Genomic DNA, 18862 nt, shown 5'->3' on the forward strand with positions numbered 1-18862 from the left:
CGTTACGTGCTGCGAAACAGCTCCCCCTTTCGATACCAGTCGTTATCGAAGTTCAAATCATCCCAGCCTTGATCTGTCGGACCGACGTCGGCAAATCTTCGTTTGAGATTCTGCGCATTGCGATAAGGGTTGATATGGGTGGCGGGCGGCTTCGTTCGCAAAGGCCATTTTGCGAACGGCGTTCGCAAATTACGAACGGCGTTCGCAAAATCGAAAAATTTTTGGCCGAAAATCGTTCACAACTTTTTTCAAAATGTGTCCCAGCGGTAGAAAAAGACTGCTCCTGCCAAGCCAATGAGTTCTCTCCAAGAAAATGCGCGAAGCGCACACTTACGGCAAGATTTTTTTTCGTTGCGAACGGCGTTCGCAAGATTACGAACGGCGTTCGCAAATTGCGAACGAAGCCGCCCTACACCCGTTGATATCGACGGGAGGAATGGCTTTGAGACGAGCTCTCATAAGCAGTTTGACTTCGGAACTATGCTTCGTAATTTGTTATTGTTCTAAGAATTTCTGGAAAAAATCTCTAGATATGTTTTGAAGGGGAGATCTCGGATCCAAGTTGAACCAGTTCAGAAGGATGCCGAACGCGAAAGGGGTTGAAATTGAGTTTTATATAAGGAGTACATTTTCTGAGTCAACTGGTATTTCGTACTGAGACAGGTGTAAATTTTGATAAACCAATACATTTATCTGATTTTGACCCCGATGTAAAGATCTTACTGATCAAGAGGCAGCGACTGTCATCTCTGTCGACCAAGCAGAAAAAAGTTTATTTGGAAATGACCAAAAGCTTGGCTTTATGCAGCAGATTGCTAGCTACACCAGCTTCTCGCTTAGTACTGGCGAAGCTGAGAAAAACGCAGATGATGCAAAGGCAAAGAAAGACGAGCCCTGCAAGCTTGGCACCTTGATGGGAGTCTATCTTCCTTGTGTTCAAAATATCTTTGGCGTTATTCTCTTCATCCGTATGCCCTGGATCGTCGGTCTCGCTGGTATCTGGGAAGGCCTTGGCTTGATTTTCTTCTGCTGCTTGACAACTATGCTCACTGCTATCTCAATGAGTGCGATTGCAACAAACGGACGAGTACCTGCTGGTGGAAGTTACTACATGATTTCGCGATCACTCGGACCTGGATGGGGCGCGGCGGTTGGAATGATGTTCTACTTTGGAACCACCATTGCAGCTGCTATGTACATCATTGGTAAGAAGAATCACAAATGATCCAATCTATTTTTATTATAATTATTCAGGCTCGATCGAAATTGTGACACTTTACATGGGCGTTCTCAGAATATTCGACATCGAAGGCGGCTCCTTCATTGGCGCTTTTGGCATCTCCGGCATGTACGATAATTTCCGAATTTGGGGAACGATTCTCCTTATCATCATGTGTCTCATCGTTTTGGCCGGTATGAAATATGTAAACAAGTCGGCCATGCCATTCTTGATCTGCGTTATCGTTTCAATTCTCGCTCTTTTCGTCGGATTCTTTGCCTCGGCTGCCGGTCCCAATGCTGACACTGTCATGTGCATGGTTGGAGATACTGTTGCTAAGGTTATTTGCTATTTCCCTCTTTTTATTACTTAACTATTTCAAGCGACCACGAGATGGTTTGTGCTACAAGTTCCTCGAAGACATGCCAAATTTCAATGAAGCCAACTTCTATGACACAGCAACTGACTGTACGAACACAAACGAGATCTGCTCTCCGACCGTCCTCTCAACCGTTCTTGGTAGCGCCGACACTCATTTTTACCAAGCCAAGTGCCACTACCACGGCAATCAATGGAAATGCAAGACTCCTACTGGTACTAAAATCAATGTGAACCCATTCGAATAATAATTTTAGAACTTTTCAAGAATTTCTGCAAAGCCGCCGCTGAGGAAGACTTCGACATGGCAACTTTTGATCCCCAGGACCCTTTCGCTGGTTGCCGATATGAATCCCTTCTTGCTGCACCGGTTTGGAATAGACATGGTGTTCCTGGTCTTGCTCGAAAGATTTCTGGTGATGTTTATTCCGAAGAAACCTGGAACTGGCAGCCGGAGCATTACCGAGAAGACAAGGGTCGAATTAACATTCCACAGCTTCTTACAGGTCATTAGACTTAGATTGAATGATAAACTAAAAATATTTTTTAGACCAGCGTAATGATACCAACAATGTCATTCACTGCACAAATTATGAATTTATCGACTTTCCTGATCGATACAGGAACAACCATCAGCATCAGTGGAATTGCAAAGACGACGCTTGGGTAGCACATCCGGATAGACGAGACATTCTTCAAGGCTCAGTTCTATAAAGTCGGCCATTTATACTTTCTTTTGTAAAATGAGCGACTATATAAACTAGAGACAGATATTTTCGACAACAAGAATGCTTGTGAGGGTCTTGATGAAACTAACACTGAAACACCTTTCCCATACGTTACATCAACTCCAACTTCTGGTGCCGGATTCACCACTACTATGGTCCTCATCGGTGTCTTCTTCCCTTCAGTCACCGGAATCATGGCAGGATCAAACAGATCAGGCGACTTGGCAAACGGTTCAAAATCCATTCCCATTGGAACTACTGGAGCTATCTTAACAACTGGCATCGCTTACCTTGCTAGCGCTCTTCTTATCGGTCTTACATCTGATGGTGCCCTCATGCGAGACAAATTTGGTGATTCTTTGTACAACGGGAATGGAAATCAGGTTCTTTATTTTTTTATGTTCGATCTTCTAAAAGTTTAGATTCTTATGAATGCTTCGGTTACCTGGCCACACCCTTGGGTTATGCTGATCGGATCATTATTGTCTTCGATTGGGGCAGGTCTTCAATCCCTTACTGGTGCTCCTCGTCTTCTTCAGGCGATTGCTAAGGACGATGTTATTCCAAAATTCGAAGTTTTTGCTAAAGGACGCGGTGAACTCAACGAGCCAACTATCGCCATCATTCCAACATGTAAGTAGAGTTACAGAAGATATGTTCTCACTTCCTTCTTAGTCATTATTTGCTTGGCCTGCATTTGGATCGGTGAAATTGAAGCTATCACTCCTATCCTCTCGATTTTCTTCCTTATGTGCTACCTTTTCGTCAACCTCTCTACGACTGTTAACAGCTTGATGAATTTGCCTATGTGGAGACCAACATTCAAGGTAAATGCTTAATCACAGAAATTTTCGACATAAAATTATTAGTACTATCATTGGACCGTTTCTCTTCTCGGCTGCCTTTGCTGCCTAACGATGATGTTCATTACCAACTGGGCCGCCGCCACGTCGATTCTGATCCTAGCCTGTGCCATTTACATTTGTGTCACGGTTTTCGGTGGCCAAAAAGAGTGGGGAGACTCCATCACCGGCATGTACACCACTGTAGGAACCGGTTGCACACATTTCAGCTTTGATAAAAAAAGTGTGAGAAAAAAGAGTCGTCTGCAACCAATGGACAGCAATAAGTGCCATCCGTCAATTGAACCAGCATCTGTCGAGCCACACGAAGTCCTGGAGGCCACAAGTGCTCGTGTTCAACAAACTCGTTGAAGATGATAGCACCACTACCATCAAGTACCCCAAGCTCTTAGGTCGGTGTTATTTTTTTGAGACATAACCGGATTCACGGTTATCGCTGATTTAACTCCCCTTCAAACAGTGTATTTTAGAGTTCGTGGCGAGCTTGAAGGAGGGCAAGGGTCTCATGATTATCAAAACACTTATCCAGGGAGAATACGAAGAGTACTCAAACGAAAAGGACAGATTCAGAATATTTCAACAAGAATTATCTCGTAAATCATCCACTAAGGGTCGTACTGTAAGGCCCTTACTAAAGTGAGAGTCTCTTACTCTAAGTTCACCACACGAATTTCGTATAACAAAAGAAGCTGATTTATTCAAAGCATTCTGGGAGGGAGGGTCGAGAATCAAAATTCTTGCGGTCAGGAACATCTTTGTTGCATTCGTTCTCAAACCGCTGTTGCTCATTGATTACGACGAAATATTTAATTCTGAATCTCTAAATACAGGAGAAGATCGAGCGCGAAATCAGAGAGCAATTGAAGGAGAAAAACATTATTCCTGTGGAATGCTCTGTTGCCGTAAGTAGTTTTCGGAGTCAAACTTCTTGTTGTCGTTAATTTGCTAAGTAATTTCACTTCAAAGACGATTGAATAATTCAATGGAATATGTATCAATAACAATTAACACTTGTGAGATAATGCCGGAGACAATCAAATTAGTGCCCCTCTATTTTCGTCAATACGCGTTAGGGTTAATAGAAAACATCACCAACGCGTTTGTGCGAACTATGAATTTATCACTATATTTGTTACTTCTAAAACCTCGTCGTTTACAACCTCGATCGTAGGCAAAAGAACTTTTTAAATTGAACTAATCCATTTTGGATTAGCTTTCTAAAGGTAGCGTTATCGGGGTAGCTCTTGTAAGAGAAGGATTTGTGAAATGATTGCTCGGAAGCGGGCCTATTTTTAGCTTTGATCAGCGCTTCTAAAAACGTAAAATTTCAAGGTTTCGCCGAAGATCGCCGAAGATGTTCCACTCATCTGTCAATGCTCCGGCCTTAGCGGATTGAAGCCCAACTGTATTGTGCTGAACTTCCCTACTGTGAGCATTTCTAGGAAAGCGGTTCAAGGACTTTATTCAAGTGACTGAAGATCTTCACTTTTTCGAGTCAACTACTAGTCGAAAATTTTGAACAAGCATTTTCTATAATTAAATGATTCCTAGGTTCCGGATTTTTGCTGTAATTATTTGCTTACGCTAAACTTAGTATGGTTAAGTCTTTGTTGTAAAGGAACCGTTCTATAAGAAAGGATTACTCGTTTTTCTACAACACTGCCCGTCACGCAGCCCAAACAGATTGCGCCTTGATTGTCTCCAAGAACATCGACGAGTTCCCAGGGCAGAAGGACGTTATGCAAGGAAACATCGACGTCTGGTGGATCAGACAAGACGGAGGAATGAGCCTGCTCCTTGCCTCGCTGATCAGACGTGTCCCAACGTGGAAAAAGACCAAGTTGCGTGTATACGTTACTGCTGATCCTTCCGACAATTCCGAAGCTATGCGAAAGGCGCTTGTCGAGTACCTTTCCGATATGCGAATTAGCGCAGATGGTAAGTCCTCGTCAAATTGAAGTATGAAAATTGCGCCCTCGCGATCTCTATGACAGCAAGTTCGTGAATAACTTCGGCGCTAAGTCCCTAAACTATGACCAAAACTAGGCTTCCGAAAATTCTGGAGTAACGCTGAAAGTCGTCTACAAGCAACAGATACTGTACAATTATCCCCAACACGCTCTCTAGGTTACGCTCGTTTTGAAAATTCAGTGACGTAGGAGATCGCGTGAAAATTGAAAATCGTATCGCGCAAAAGCTGATTTCATTTGCTTCACGGTGCCCTGATGGTAAATTCAGAGGCCGAGACTTAACCTTGATCTACTGAAACCATCAGATAAGATTTTAGAACAGTTTTGCTCGTTTCACAGCTAAACTTTCTATTCAGTGAACATCGTCGAAGTCGAGAGCGAAGACACGGATGCTTACGCTACTCCCGAAGGCACAACAAGAACTGACGATAGCAAAGATCTCGATCATGTGGTGAATCTTGCCCGCAAGAGCGTTGCCGTCGCCTGGACTCCAGAGGAATCGCTTGAAAATTACTCGCCTTGAGAATGAACCACACGGTGAATTCCTCTCCATAGTGAGACATAGCTCCGTGTGCTCAATTTAGGGGATTTGATTCGATTTATTATCAAGCAGGGCGTGATTGAATCCAATCACCACATATCAAAAACCAACGTTGTCGGGTCTCAATTTTAAATTCTGTATTTTTGTTGAACAAACTAGCGCCAATACAAGATAACTCCAAATCTTAAGCGTTTTAACAGCAAAAAGCCTCCTTCGATGGTCTACCAACTTCGTCCTCCTCTGGTACATGGTCCGGCAATCAAGGCAAACCGAAGCCACGAGCCACGGTCATGAGAGTAAGTTTAATCATTTTTTAGGCAAAAAATTTTTAGTATTCAGCAAACAAAATTTCACTGGTGGGTAGAACTATGCGGGCGCAAGCCTCAAAGGGCAGATACCTCGTACTAAATGTATGGGAATGAGGTCTCTCTGCGCAGCCACCCGCAAATGGTTTACTCCGCCGCACTTATTTTTCCAGTGCTTTCTTCCGAAGATAGTAAATTGTATTTTAAGAAAATCCACGAAGCGTCTGGACTGAATCGCCTGATCAATCAGTACTCCGGTGAATCCGACCTCGTCTTCATCAACATGCCTCCCTTCCCAGTCGAGCACAACGAAGAGCGAGAGCGAAACTACATGCGCTTCATTGAATCGTTGACAAGAAACATTCCCCGAACCATTCTCGTCCGAACAACTGGCAAAGAAGTCATCACCGCTTTCAACTAAATATAAATCTTCCACTTCTTCTTTCTTTAATATTTATTGCTAAAAATTATATATAATAAAAATTCTCCTAACATATTAAAAAGAATCTCGCAAAAGAAGATGATGAGCTATTTTTTTGGGAGATATTGTTCAACCACTGCTCGTTGAAGATAATCTCGCTAATGAAAATTTTAGAAATCGGTAAATTGAAATTAAGTTAAAAGATGTTTTGAAACTCAAGAAACGTGAGCGGAAGTAGCCGAGGGATGAGTTAAGCGGATAATGGCCAATGACACTTTGTAGTGTGCATTTGATGGTCTTTCTTGACGATTGTGTGGTACAATTTAAATATACTAATTTAATAGTGCGAACTCTAAAACGAAAAAACGTGGTGAAAAATATTCGAATTTGTCCTGAGCACTTAAACGCAAGTCCAATTAAACGAATTTTGAATTGCCGCTGAATATCTACGAGATTCTTGTTCGCAGCTTTATCCGTCCTTTTCTTTGGCAGAAGCGAAGAAATGCGTTTGTTCCCAGCCTGGAAGAAAGCGATGGAATATGATTCGCGCGTGACATCACTCAGACTCTGGGAGAGATGAAACTGAGTGGAACGTCTTGCGCGAACGTGAATATAAAATTGTTTTGCCAGATTTAAACAGGAAATCTAAATATTTTCTCGGCTGCGGCTTTCTCAGGCGTAAACACTTCTCCGAAAGTGATGTATGATCTTTGTTTAAAACATTTAGAGCGCTCCAAGTTAAGCAATTTTTCTCTCCAAAGCAGTTCTGAAAATGTTTAGTAAATGGGTAGAAAGAGAAGATGGAAGCGCTCATCTTCTCTTCAGGCGGATTTCGCGGTCAATGAATGACGTCGCTGCTCTGCCGCAAATGATTTCGGAAAGTACTTTAAGCATTCCCATCCGAATACCCTACTGAACGGCTTGCTCGCCCAAAATAGAGGAAGCGACTCTCGTCGATACCCTCCTTAGTTGAATAACTTTCAATTACGGTACCCTCTCGTTTCATCTTTTTGAGAAGTATTGTCTTCGAATGCAAGAAAAATGACGATTGCTATTTTATCTGGCTAAGAAAAAGAGTGGACACTGCTGTTTTGGATTGGAAGAATTTTCGGAATTGGCTCTGGAAGTTGAAAGTTGCAACGTTAAAGTCCATCTCATCCATCATCGTCCGGTCTAACCATTCCGGATGCAGAGCCAGAAAAAAGCCGAGTTTTAATTGTAAAACGGTTAGATATGTTTCTGAAGGTAGCTGAAAGTGTTCTGGCTATAAATCCACAGTACTTATTATCTTGTCCAAAGAGAGAAAACTGTTCAAATTTGAAATTATCGTTGTTGAACATCGATTGAAACATTCGCCTTCCGCTCAAAAAGAAAAGTGAACTTCTAACATTCGAATTGCGCCAGAATTAGAACCAAGAATCTCTTATCTAAATCACTCACCAAATTAAGCCGCAGTTTATAAAAATGACGATTTCAGAAAATCAATCCATGCTGCCTGTTTTGATGTTTAGGGGATAAAAACTCAGAGATCGATTTTTGTCGTAATTTTTGTTGCCCCAGCAGACTCTCAAATTTTGGCCAAAATATTCTTCCTGCATATTAGAGCATATTAAGAAGGAGTCGCGCGGTTGATTTCTCTGAGAGCGAAAATGTCTTTCAACGTGCGATTTTTCATACAGTATATAATATAATATAATATAATATAATATAATATAATATAATATAATATAATATAATATAATATAATATAATATAATATAATATAATATAATATAATATAATATAATATAATATAATATAATATAATATAATATAATATAATATAATATAATATAATATAATATAATATAATATAATATAGGGAATGATTCTAGAGTTTTTACTCTAGCTAAAATCAAAGCAGGATGATATAAAATAAGTGGGCAGTGAGTTAACAAAGCCCTGCACTAAGAGCTATCAAGTTCTTTCAAAAGAATTCAGAATTCCTAAACAGGCGATCGAAAAACTTCACTGAATTTTGGGGAAAACGTGATTTGCTCTGTGTTTGAAAATTATTTCTTCAAGCTGATATAAATAAGCTTTGTTTGGAGCTTGAGATATTTTGAGTAACATTTTCCCCCTCTTCCTCGCTTGAGAGTTGTTTTAGAATTCGAAATTTTGGCTTCGAAGTATTTTTAAAGCCCGGAGATACTTTTAAGTGGGGGCTTTTATCCCAATGATTTTGTGGTTGTGAGATTCTTGATGATCTGGCCGAAATTCCGATTTGAAAAGGGTCGAGAGTAATCACTGCTATTTTTAATAGGATTAGCTCTTTTTCGGAGATTCGGGAACGCAGACACGTGCTCAGTATTGAAGTCCTCATCTTGAAGGGCGCAAATCATAAACTAGAAAACGATTGTGTAAACACAACGACGGCTACTTACAGCTACAAAGAGTAATTTACACGCCTGTACTGTCGATAAAGCAGAGTTTATTCTTCACCCCCTAAAAGCCGCGCCTTTTTACGAAAAAGACGGAAATGCACAAACGTGATCAGCTGCGCTATCTGAATATTTTCTTTCAAACATGAAGCTGGTTCCGTTTAAACGGATCAACGCAGCTTCCAAAAGCACCACCCGCTAGGTCGCTTTTAAGCTGAAAATATAGGGCCTTGTTAGTCAAAGCTGCCAGCTATTTTCAACAAAGAAACTTTGTTAGGCCAAATTATTTTCTCATTCATTTTGAATGGAGAACAAGAAAAAATAACTCATTTGTAATAAGTGTACTCGAGAAAAATATTTATTTATTTATACGTATAACTTGTTGCGAGTTATGTAAATTAATGACTGCTCACGACGCTTTGAAAATACACAGTTTTCCTTCTACCTTTTTGACTCTAGCAAACACTGTATGTATTCCGAAATAAGAATAGTTCTGTCTAGCAGAATACAGAGTATAAGCGTGCATGGGCGCTCGTGAGCTTCGCTGGACGCATCGTGCGATCTCATGCTTAGCGCGGCGGGTCGTTCTAGCGCCTCCTACTAGCGCGCTCTCCACAGCGCTCTCGTTGCGTTACGCGGCACCGGACCAAGCTTGCAGGTCTTTATTGTCCGAGAACTCGCTCTCGAGATTCATTAAGCCTTTCCTTTTTTTCTAGCAAACGTTTCAATTTTTTTTTTTTACTCCAAACTCAGATCAGCTGCAAAGAAGGATCTGTGAAATCTGCAAATTTTCGAGTTGAACGTTTTTGAAGAGAATACATAAAGAAGACAAACATGCTTTTGTGACGGGTTTAGAGATGATGCTCAGAGATGTTTATCGACTAGAACTATCCTAGAATTAAAAATTAAAGCTAGATTATTTTTATAAAACGGAAAAAAAAGTTTTTTTCTTAGAGAAATCAGCTTTTTGTGAGATCATTTAGCAACCCTTATGATCAGCTTAGCTCAGTTATTGCCTCAGTCGCATTCGGAAATGCCCTGACAGCCAGACTCAACGCACCAATTAGCTCAAAAATCAACATTTGCGAGGTGTGCAAATGCCTTGAGTACGGGTCCACCATTGTCAGGTGTCCTTTCAAGCGACTTGATAGAAAGACTTTGGATTCTCTTGATTTTCCGGATGAGATGCACAGCCTTGATCTTCGATTCTATGGCATCCGCAAGACTGAGCCTGAAATGTTCTATCAGGTAAAAACGAAAAGGGCCGAGTCATTTTCACTAACGCTCTCCGATTCTAGCTCCACAGCAAAAACATTTCTGAAGTACATTTGGGGCGAAATAAGATTGGCAGGCTCCAAAGTGGCACTCTTGATGGCCTAGAAAGCGTAAGGTAAGTGCTCGCGCTCCTTTTTTATTTCCAAAATGTATTTTTACCTGCGGTTTTTTCTTTCGTCGAACATTATTTTGTCTTGTTTTGCTAATTATTTTTGGACCTTTGATGAGTTATTAAGCGCCTTTGAAGTCTCAAATTATTAATACTTCTTGTTATTAACTCTAATTTGGACTCGCGAAAAAACACTACAGATTAGTTTGTCAAATATTAAGATCATTTATCAGAAGTAAATAATGAGACGTTCACAAGAAATATTGCTCTTATGGGTAATAAATCGTGAGCACCTGCAAGTACTTATTTATTGATTAGCTGTGTTTTTTTAATTAATATTAATTTTAATTAATGAAAAAACGGCTTGGATTCAAATAGGAAGAAGCAGAAATAGCTTTAGGCCAAGAACAAAGGGTCAAATTTGGTGTGTAGAAAATGCTATAATCTATTAGATTACATGTTATACCTTGGGGTGTCAATTCGACAATGTTGAGACCGCTTTATTTTTTGATACACGTGTAAAAAACACAACCCGCCGTAGCTTGAGGGGGAGAAATCTAATCACTTTGTTTTCTTATACATTTTGGGAGTGTTTCTTCGAGGGCGCGCAACGAGATCAATCGCGCGACTCTCGCTGAACATTGTTCAAATCACACCACGTAAGAGTGCTTGTCCCGAGCGCAATTTAATTTTCTCCTTCATTTTCCCAAATGATTACGAACGTCTTCAGGTTTCTCGATGTGACGTCTGCTCGCGTCGGCGCGATCGAGAACCACGTCTTCGACGGCTTGACCGCGATGGAGTCGCTCTGGCTCGACGAAAACAGGATCGGTCTTTTGCCAAAGTCGATCTTCTGCGGACTAGAGCACTTGAAGGAGCTCAACTTGAACTCAAACAGGTAAAGTTGACAACGGCCAGGAATTTGCTCCAAAATTGTCGCCAATTACTAAAACGGATTTTTGCGTAATGCCCGTTTTTACGAAATTACAATCAGCACTGACTTAGAAGGACCACTTGCGCACGTCCGAGAGCATTTGCGGACAGTAGTACGAAAACGAGTTTAGTTAAATCGTTGCCGTAAGCAAAGGTCGGAGCTGGGCGGCTAAGATGCATCAGCCGTAACCCTTCGCGTTAGATTAGAAGGCAAACGACGTTTCGCTTTCAATGTAGATTTAAGTGTAAGGGCAGACAATTAAAAAACTAGTGGCGGTAACAATGGGAAAGACCCATGACGTGCGAACGACAGGTCCTTACTGAGTGCGGTTTTTAGGATTGGACACATCATCCCAGGCACCTTCCAAAACTTGAAGAATCTCGAGTACCTCTACATCGACTCTAACCGGTAACGCTATCGCCCTGTGCCCAATCTAACGGCGCTTTTCAGACTCAACCGAATCGAGCCAAACACATTCTACGGACTCGACAAGCTCAAATACCTCGGTCTCAGCAAGAATATGATCAAAACGCTCAAAGTCGTAAGTCAGCCAAAAACACCACCAGCATTATCATAAATACGATAATGAGGGCCAACGGATGACCATGAAAGCGCATCAGTATAGTCCTTGAATCTGAATTGAGCGTCCACGACTGCTTATTTAAAAAATTTTCGAACATTACGCTCAGTACGCGAGTAAACATGCAAACGGCGCTGATTACTGACGGAAGTAGCCGTTGGGCGCTCAAATTAGCGCCCAAAATGTCGACTTCGAAAAAACGTTGACATGAAGGGATCGTTTACTGCTCGTTACGCGCCTTTTTCAGGGGTCATTTGGTCACTTGATGAACATCAACTACCTCGACTTGAGCAAGAACCAGAAGCTCGATAACGCGCTTACCAAGGTAAATCCTAAGGCAATAATTACGCTGAAACATAATTATCAATTGACCTCGCTTGATTACATTTGCAAAAAGATTTCATATAAACAAGCTTTTTAATTTCAATGATGGAACGATTAACTGGTTAATTTTAGAGTTTTTGGTGTAGTTTTTAGCACTTGTTTAATTGGGGTCGTCAGAAGATTTATTTTGTAGATTTTTTTTCGATTGAAAATAATCATCGTTGATTTTGTTTATGCTGAGGCATCGAAATAGAAATGGTTTTGAGGAACTAAACTTTAGCAATTAACATTTCGAGTTCTGCATAACGGAATTTCGAGAGCACCGTAGTCTCTGGTCCATAGTAAGTGATTAGCTGCAAAAGCTATTGTTTAGCGTGTGAGCCCTACCTGTCGCAGCTGGCAGCTTGAATACTTGGATTGCGAGCCGATCGGCCAATTCGAAAACGAAAACAGTCGGCTCTTCACCAACGTGACTCTCGACGAGCAAATCCACGACGACATGTTGTGCGAGCCCGTTGATGAGATCATGAACTTTGAAAGGTAACGAGTGGAACGACGGCATTATAGGACAAGCCTGCTTCTGCGGCGATATAAATGCTGCACAAATGCCCAAAGCATTTTAATAGTTGCTTGCTCGAACTCTCCCTTTTTAATTGGAGTTAAAACGTTTAAAGTGGCCCCTGCGACTCATCAAACGACGAGACCCTCTGCTGCGGTGGCAAGTCTCACTTGCGACAGATCTTCGGCCTTCCCGAGTACTACTGGCGGGATTCTTGCTGCGGCGAACAGCCTTATTCTAGCGCGCGGGTCTACAAATTCAGAATCGTTTATCCGCTCCTGTCGATCGTCGGAAGACGATAAACAATCATTAGTGCGTAATATCTGAAAGAGACCCCGATAACAGTTCCATGCTTATCTGCTGCTCTGGACAGGTCTCCCTCAGGCGACAGAACACTGAGTGCTGTGGAACGACAACCTTTGACTCCGAAACTCACCAGTGCTGCCGCGATACGGTAACAGACCCAAAAGAAAAGATGGCCCTCCAATGACCCAAAACAGGAAAAAACAAAAACAAAGCTCACATGTGCGTTCAGGTTATTTCCAAAGCTGTCGGCTGTAACATGCAATACTCGAAGTTTCTGTTCTCGATCCTCTCCAATCTGAACACGGGCGATTCGGACGCGTGGAAGCACTAATCAGCCCCGCGTTCATTATTTTAGTTTACAGTCGCCAACTGTGGACTAGAGGATTTGTATATTTTGTATCTAAAGCTTAAGCTCACAATTTGCCTTCTATCCTAACGACCTCTCTCTCTATGACCCTAACAAGGCGGCCCGACCGGCGATAATTTTGCCATATCGTCCGGCAGCAGCCCTTTTCCCCTTTCAGAGGTTTAGTTCGCGCCCGACGTGAAAGATGAAACTCCGAACACACAAAAACAACAACAAACGCAAACAGCAAAACTCAGCTCTCGCGCACTCAGCACTGGCTCGCGATAAAATCAACGACAAATCTTCGGATTTTCGACAAGCTTGACGCGACAAGAAAAAAACTCGACAACAACACTTCTGTACATTTTGTAAAGTCTGTCCACACATTACTTGCATTCCCGATTGACAATGGGTTGAATACATTTCCAATTTTGCTGGAGCAGGACGTTTGTCCGAGCTTCCGCAATTATCTAACCAAAAACTCAAAGAAATAGTCTTTTTTTTCATGAAATCTAGGGCAGTGTATTCTTACAGTCAAGAATCAGTAATTCTTTTGCAGTAAGCACGTTTTCTTACCAGAAGCTTTTGTTGTTGAGCTTACCGCAAGTATTTTGGGGCGGTCAAAGCATTTAAAACTTTTATAGAATAATTTCATAATAAAGAACTCGTTTTAGAGGAGTTTTGTTATTCAGATAAGCTTCACTCATACAAAAAAAAACAGGGCACATTTCAAAGTACAATGTATTTCCGAGAAGCGCAAGAATTTTGTCTTCCTGCCAAATAAAGGTCATTTTGATTAATATTTTTATTAACTAAATTTTCCGCAAAAAAAGTAATGCTGTCAGTGATCGAACAGCGGATTTAGTTTTCGTAAAAAAGTGAATTTCCGACGTTGTGTCACGTTGATCAGTTTCTCCGTTCAATGCCTAGTAGGTACCCTTTAATCGATCGTACTCAGTCTTGTGGCCACACATCCGTTATCTAAGCGCATTTCCGGTAGATTTCAAACTTTCCACAAAACGATTTTTTCCATCGTTGCCTTTGAATCTGATCCATTTACTTGACCTTCTTTGCGGTCACAAAGCTCGAATTGGAGGCTTATTAGATGGCAAACAGGATTCTCATCTTGGCGGAAAAATTAGAAAATAACATTTTTTCTTAATATTTTTTTGGGAAAAAGAAGTGTCGTCATCTTGAATATGAAAATGTTTGCTCCCAAGCCGTTTGTCAAGAGTTATCTCAAAGAGATGAGGAAGTTGGATACAGACGATATGCGCTGACCACGTTTTTTGCTATTTTGCAAAAGACCTTCGAGTGATAACTAGTGGCCTCTCACCCAGAGCCGCTTTCGTTTGTTTGGGAATCAACGAAATTCGAACTTTTTCCTTCGTGGGGTTTGTTGCTTTTATGACTTCGTTCGGCTCAACTTATCTCGTCTTGTCAAAGTCTATTTGGACTGATGGCTGTGTAGAACGTAATCTCCCGCCAAGACGGTAGAGTATTTGATATAATCTCGATAATCTCGGAGTCGCGAAACTTCGCCCAGCCCTCTAAATGTGTTAATTTACTTTAGCGGCGGCGTTTACAATAATAATTCTTGGCATTTGTCGAAATTCTTGATTGAAACTGATCTTGGGCATTCGCTGCTCTGGTATTCGATTTGAAATACTCATCTGGAGTTGCCAACGAACGAGTAAGAAGTACAGTATAACGACGCGCAATTGATTCTCTGCGCAATAAAATCTCAGTGCGAGTACCTTTTATGTTAATCTCGACCCTTTCTTGGTCTTGGGATAATGCGCACATTCCGGCGCTGTCCTTGCTCGCGTTCCATTACAGCTTATCAATTCCTATCTTTTTGCGCGGGCGAAAATGGTGGGTAAAAGAGGACTGACAGTCCAAAAAATTTCACATCTAGTAGTGTGAAGACGTTCAAATCGTGCATTCTTAATTGAAAGAGAGTCACTGAGATTATTTTACGGAAGGGCTTGGGTTCGTTAAGGGGGTCCCCAACGAAAATTCCGACTTTTAGAATATCGTTGGGGACCCCCTTAAACTCAGACTTGCAGCAATCACAGCAATTTGATTTTGAGCCTTGATTTGATTCTGGACTTTTGCTATTTTTTTTAGTTAGGGTTGAGATTTTTGTCGATTTTGGTGGAGCAAAATGGCGCAAGCAGACCACCGGGCAAGACCGCAGAGCGGCTGACCGCCCCTTGGTTCCGCATTTTTACCCAGTCACAGATACAAGTCATAATCGCCTTACATTCGATCACTCTCTTTCTGTTTTTGGCGTTGTCCCTTTCGGCTGATCGCTATTATCGCATCCTAATCAGATCATCATTATTCTGGCTATTATGAGCAAACATACTTTTTCACGCTCCGATATCTCTATCAACAAACAAAAAGCAAGCTGTGCACGATCTTTGATAATCAATTTTGATGACCCCGATTTCAAATTGGCGGTTTCATAATATACCAACGTAATTTTTAAGCGGCTTCTAAAAATCAACTCTCACCAGAATATAATAAGAGCTGCTTATCCGTGTTGTAAAAAATGCGAGTGGCATTTTACGCGCGTATAAAAAGCGCAATTCTCACGTTTTTAGAACTCCGTCTCACTTTCTGACCCGAGCTCTTCGAAGGTTGAAAGTTTACGGATGATGTTGTGCTCGCCCAGTCCACGTTATTTGAACATTATTTGTTGGGGGCTGAGCAGTTGTTCGACAAGAGCAGCAACTTGCGCAAGGCGAACCTTTGTCTCATGATTTGGCGAAATAAACTTTGTGGCGAGTTGGGGCACAACTTGTGTCTGAGATTGGGGAAATGCGATTTGGATCCAACCGCATTGGATTCCAGCCCAAGACGCTCATCAATTTTATTTCAAGTGAACGGAGCAGACACCTGCTTCCGATGGCAAAAATTAGGTTACGTCCCGATCGTTAACTGCCTTCTGCAAGGAGCCATACGTGACCCTGGATAACATACCCCCTAAATTTCCGCGCAATTCGTGGTATTTCGCCCAAGTTTACGTTTCCTAACTTTTCCGAAAGACCCCGAAATTTACGCTTCCTCGCATTTCCCCGCGTTTCCAAATTTCTTTTCCTAACTTTTCCGCGCGCGCCCAAATTTACTCGAGACCCGCTGAAATGCGCGTCAACGCTAATGATTTCATTAATAGCGCCAAATTAAACCAAGGGATTTCAGTCTTTTTCATGTACTTGAGGCGCTAGAATTGGAAATTTTTCGTGGCTTGGACACATAAAAATCGTAGCATTCGAGTAACTTAAAATATTGACGTCTGGATTTTACTCCGCAGAAGTCGTTTTCATCTATCGCACTAGCATAACGTTCTATCAAATATTGTAACAATAAACAATAATTTTATCAAAGATAACATGAGATAGGGCTGCCCTATAAGGGAATCTGGCTTTTTTATAAAAAATCATCCTTTTTTTGCCCGGAGCGAGCAAAACAAGACTTTTGCGCACTCAGAAAGTTCACCGACGATCAGCGCTGCGAGCGTAAATTTGGGCGCGCGCAGAAAAGTTAGGAGAAGAAATTTTGGGGCGCGCGGAAAAGTTAAGCGGCGTAAATTTGGGGGTTTTGGAACAGATCAGGAAGAGTAAATTACGGAAAATGTACCGAGGAATGCGCGAAAACTTGGGGGTGGGGTATGTTATTTAAATTTGCCCCTGCGATTCGGAAGACACCTAGAAATGCACCTTCTTCTTCACAAAATTCCAACGCTTTTTCCTGAACTTCACCCTGCGAGTCGTCTATAACTGCCGAGAATATACAGTGGCGTTTACGGTTAAAAACGTCCAGCTGGGCTCGGCAACCTGTGTAGAAAACCTGAGTCAGGCTTTGAAGAGCTAAAATGAAAAAGCGGCTTTTCGCCAATAGTTTTAAATACATATGACTCATCGTGCTGCGAAGCCGCTTTGCGGCTTCGTTTTCAAAAAAGCCGCTGCGCGGCTTTTCATTTTAGCCCTTCAAAGCCTGACTCAGGCTTATACAACCAAAAACGCCACTGTGTAGTAGAGCAATTTGCAATCTTCCCTGCTTTCCATAAATAGTTCCTGCGAATGAAAGTGTAAGTCGGAAGACGACATGGTGCAAAAATGACAATCGTACAACGTTTTCAGGGCATAATCATTGTTTTTATTACGAGATATTATTTAATTGTCCTTGCCGACTTTTTGAACTCAAGTTTGACAGTTTTTCTGTCATTTCCTCATGGATTTCTTCGAGTCGTCTTATCTGCAGCAGGAAGCTGTTGATACATCCTGGCTCTGGTCTTCTCGCATAATTTCTGTGCCAGAGCTTCCTGGAACATTTCTGCACCTCCTGCTTCGATTTCTCGAACTATCTTCTTCTTTATCCTCCTCGGTTCTGAGGAGGATAAAGTTTATCGCACTTCTAAGCTTTACGTTAAATTGCGAAAACCGACTGAATCATTACGTACCGATATCCACTTTCCTCCTTTGCGCTTTTTCGCACCATCCTCATTCTCTTGTTCTAACAGAAATCGGAGCAGTATCGCCGCTACAATGCTCGTCATGATTTGACACCACCAGAACATCCAATCTGGATGGCTTACACTGCAAGGGCGATCCTCAAATTCGCAAACTCACTCATTCTGAAATTATTAAAATAAAAATCTTATCGGCACCGACTCTAGAGTAGGGTCAGTTACTACAGGAAGAGGAAAAAGGAAGAATCAAACTCTCTTGTCTCTGAAAAATGATTCGAACAAGTGAACCTTTTGACTCGAAAATGTGGCTGTTCTGAGTTTCCGAATCGAAACTCTGAGCGAATGAGAAAACGCGGACGGACAGCGTGATGCTCTGCCTACGCTTTTGAGTCGAAGAGTTGGTCTGGGAGACGAGTGGACGAGGCGCCATCCGGCGCTCTTCTTTTTCTCCCACGGATTCCTCCGTTCAAGAAAAATTCTTTTACAGAAAACACTCGGAAACCTCGAGTCTGCTCGCCAGGTATTGAAATTGCAGTGTACAGTTGAAGTAACATGTAAAAATATTTTAAACATAATTTGTGAAGAGCTTAGTAAGAATGCACAGTTCAATCGAGAAGAATGATAAAACGGAATTCAAACAGAATTACTCTCACTGTGATATTATCACTAGAATTTGCTTTGTTCGAGTTTCAAGCCATCCCATGGGTTTTGACACGCCTGATGTTTAACTGGATACCGTTATTTTTGAACATTTCGGACCACAAAACCAAGTTAACCGGGATTAACTCGTTCTTGCAATCAAAATCGGGTGCTCATGGGTGCCAGACAAATTCTCTAAGCGTTTTACGCAGTCATAAGCCGATATCGATTACAGAACTGCTCGCTACTATTAGTAATAAGATCAAATTAAAAAGGCTTTCCGCAAATGGCCCATTTTAATCATCTATTTCGGAGCAAAAGAAAGCTGCGTGCTATTTCGAAGAAACAAATTAGGAACACAGAAATGCTTAAATTAACCTCTGATACTATCAAGGAGAACGGTCATATCACTAACGATATCCTCAAAATACACGTGGTATATCGTGAGTGATAAAAGTGAGATAATCT

The 18862-nt window shown here is 41.6% G+C and overlaps 3 protein-coding genes and 1 long non-coding RNA gene across 4 annotated transcripts; 3 read left to right on the forward strand and 1 right to left on the reverse strand.

Moving 5' to 3' along the window:
- Positions 1-718: 718 nt before the first annotated feature.
- Positions 719-5681, forward strand: LOC145709267 (solute carrier family 12 member 7-like). Its single transcript, XM_081786945.1, has 16 exons — positions 719-1205; positions 1255-1559; positions 1603-1813; positions 1855-2103; positions 2148-2297; positions 2362-2708; positions 2748-2958; positions 3001-3152; positions 3195-3373; positions 3447-3580; positions 3659-3745; positions 4017-4090; positions 4521-4656; positions 4740-4755; positions 4822-5126; positions 5515-5681. Exons 1-16 carry the CDS (start codon positions 803-805, stop codon positions 5679-5681), a joined length of 3126 nt encoding a protein of 1041 aa, XP_081643071.1. The 5' UTR covers positions 719-802.
- A 222-nt stretch (positions 5682-5903) lies between these two features.
- On the forward strand, positions 5904-6466 carry LOC145708257 (solute carrier family 12 member 4-like). Its single transcript, XM_081785912.1, has 2 exons — positions 5904-5995; positions 6213-6466. Exons 1-2 carry the CDS (start codon positions 5990-5992, stop codon positions 6423-6425), a joined length of 219 nt encoding a protein of 72 aa, XP_081642038.1. The 5' UTR covers positions 5904-5989; the 3' UTR covers positions 6426-6466.
- A 3360-nt stretch (positions 6467-9826) lies between these two features.
- Positions 9827-13731, forward strand: LOC145706722 (uncharacterized). The gene is made up of 10 exons (XM_081784156.1): positions 9827-10093; positions 10144-10235; positions 10960-11127; positions 11500-11571; positions 11614-11704; positions 11991-12068; positions 12441-12607; positions 12742-12865; positions 12970-13080; positions 13162-13731. The coding sequence occupies exons 1-10, from the start codon at positions 10031-10033 to the stop codon at positions 13261-13263; spliced, it is 1068 nt and encodes a 355-aa protein (XP_081640282.1). The 5' UTR covers positions 9827-10030; the 3' UTR covers positions 13264-13731.
- A 3699-nt stretch (positions 13732-17430) lies between these two features.
- LOC145708693 (uncharacterized) lies at positions 17431-17979 on the reverse strand. Its single transcript, XR_014134854.1, has 2 exons — positions 17747-17979; positions 17431-17700 (listed from the first exon to the last, which is right to left on the reverse strand). It is a non-coding gene; the product is annotated as an uncharacterized LOC145708693 (long non-coding RNA).
- Positions 17980-18862: the final 883 nt, after the last annotated feature.

The sequence above is a fragment of the Oikopleura dioica genome, chromosome XSR (assembly GCF_907165135.1).
Source record: "Oikopleura dioica chromosome XSR, OKI2018_I68_1.0, whole genome shotgun sequence".
In the NCBI taxonomy this organism is placed as follows: Eukaryota; Metazoa; Chordata; class Appendicularia; order Copelata; family Oikopleuridae; genus Oikopleura; species Oikopleura dioica.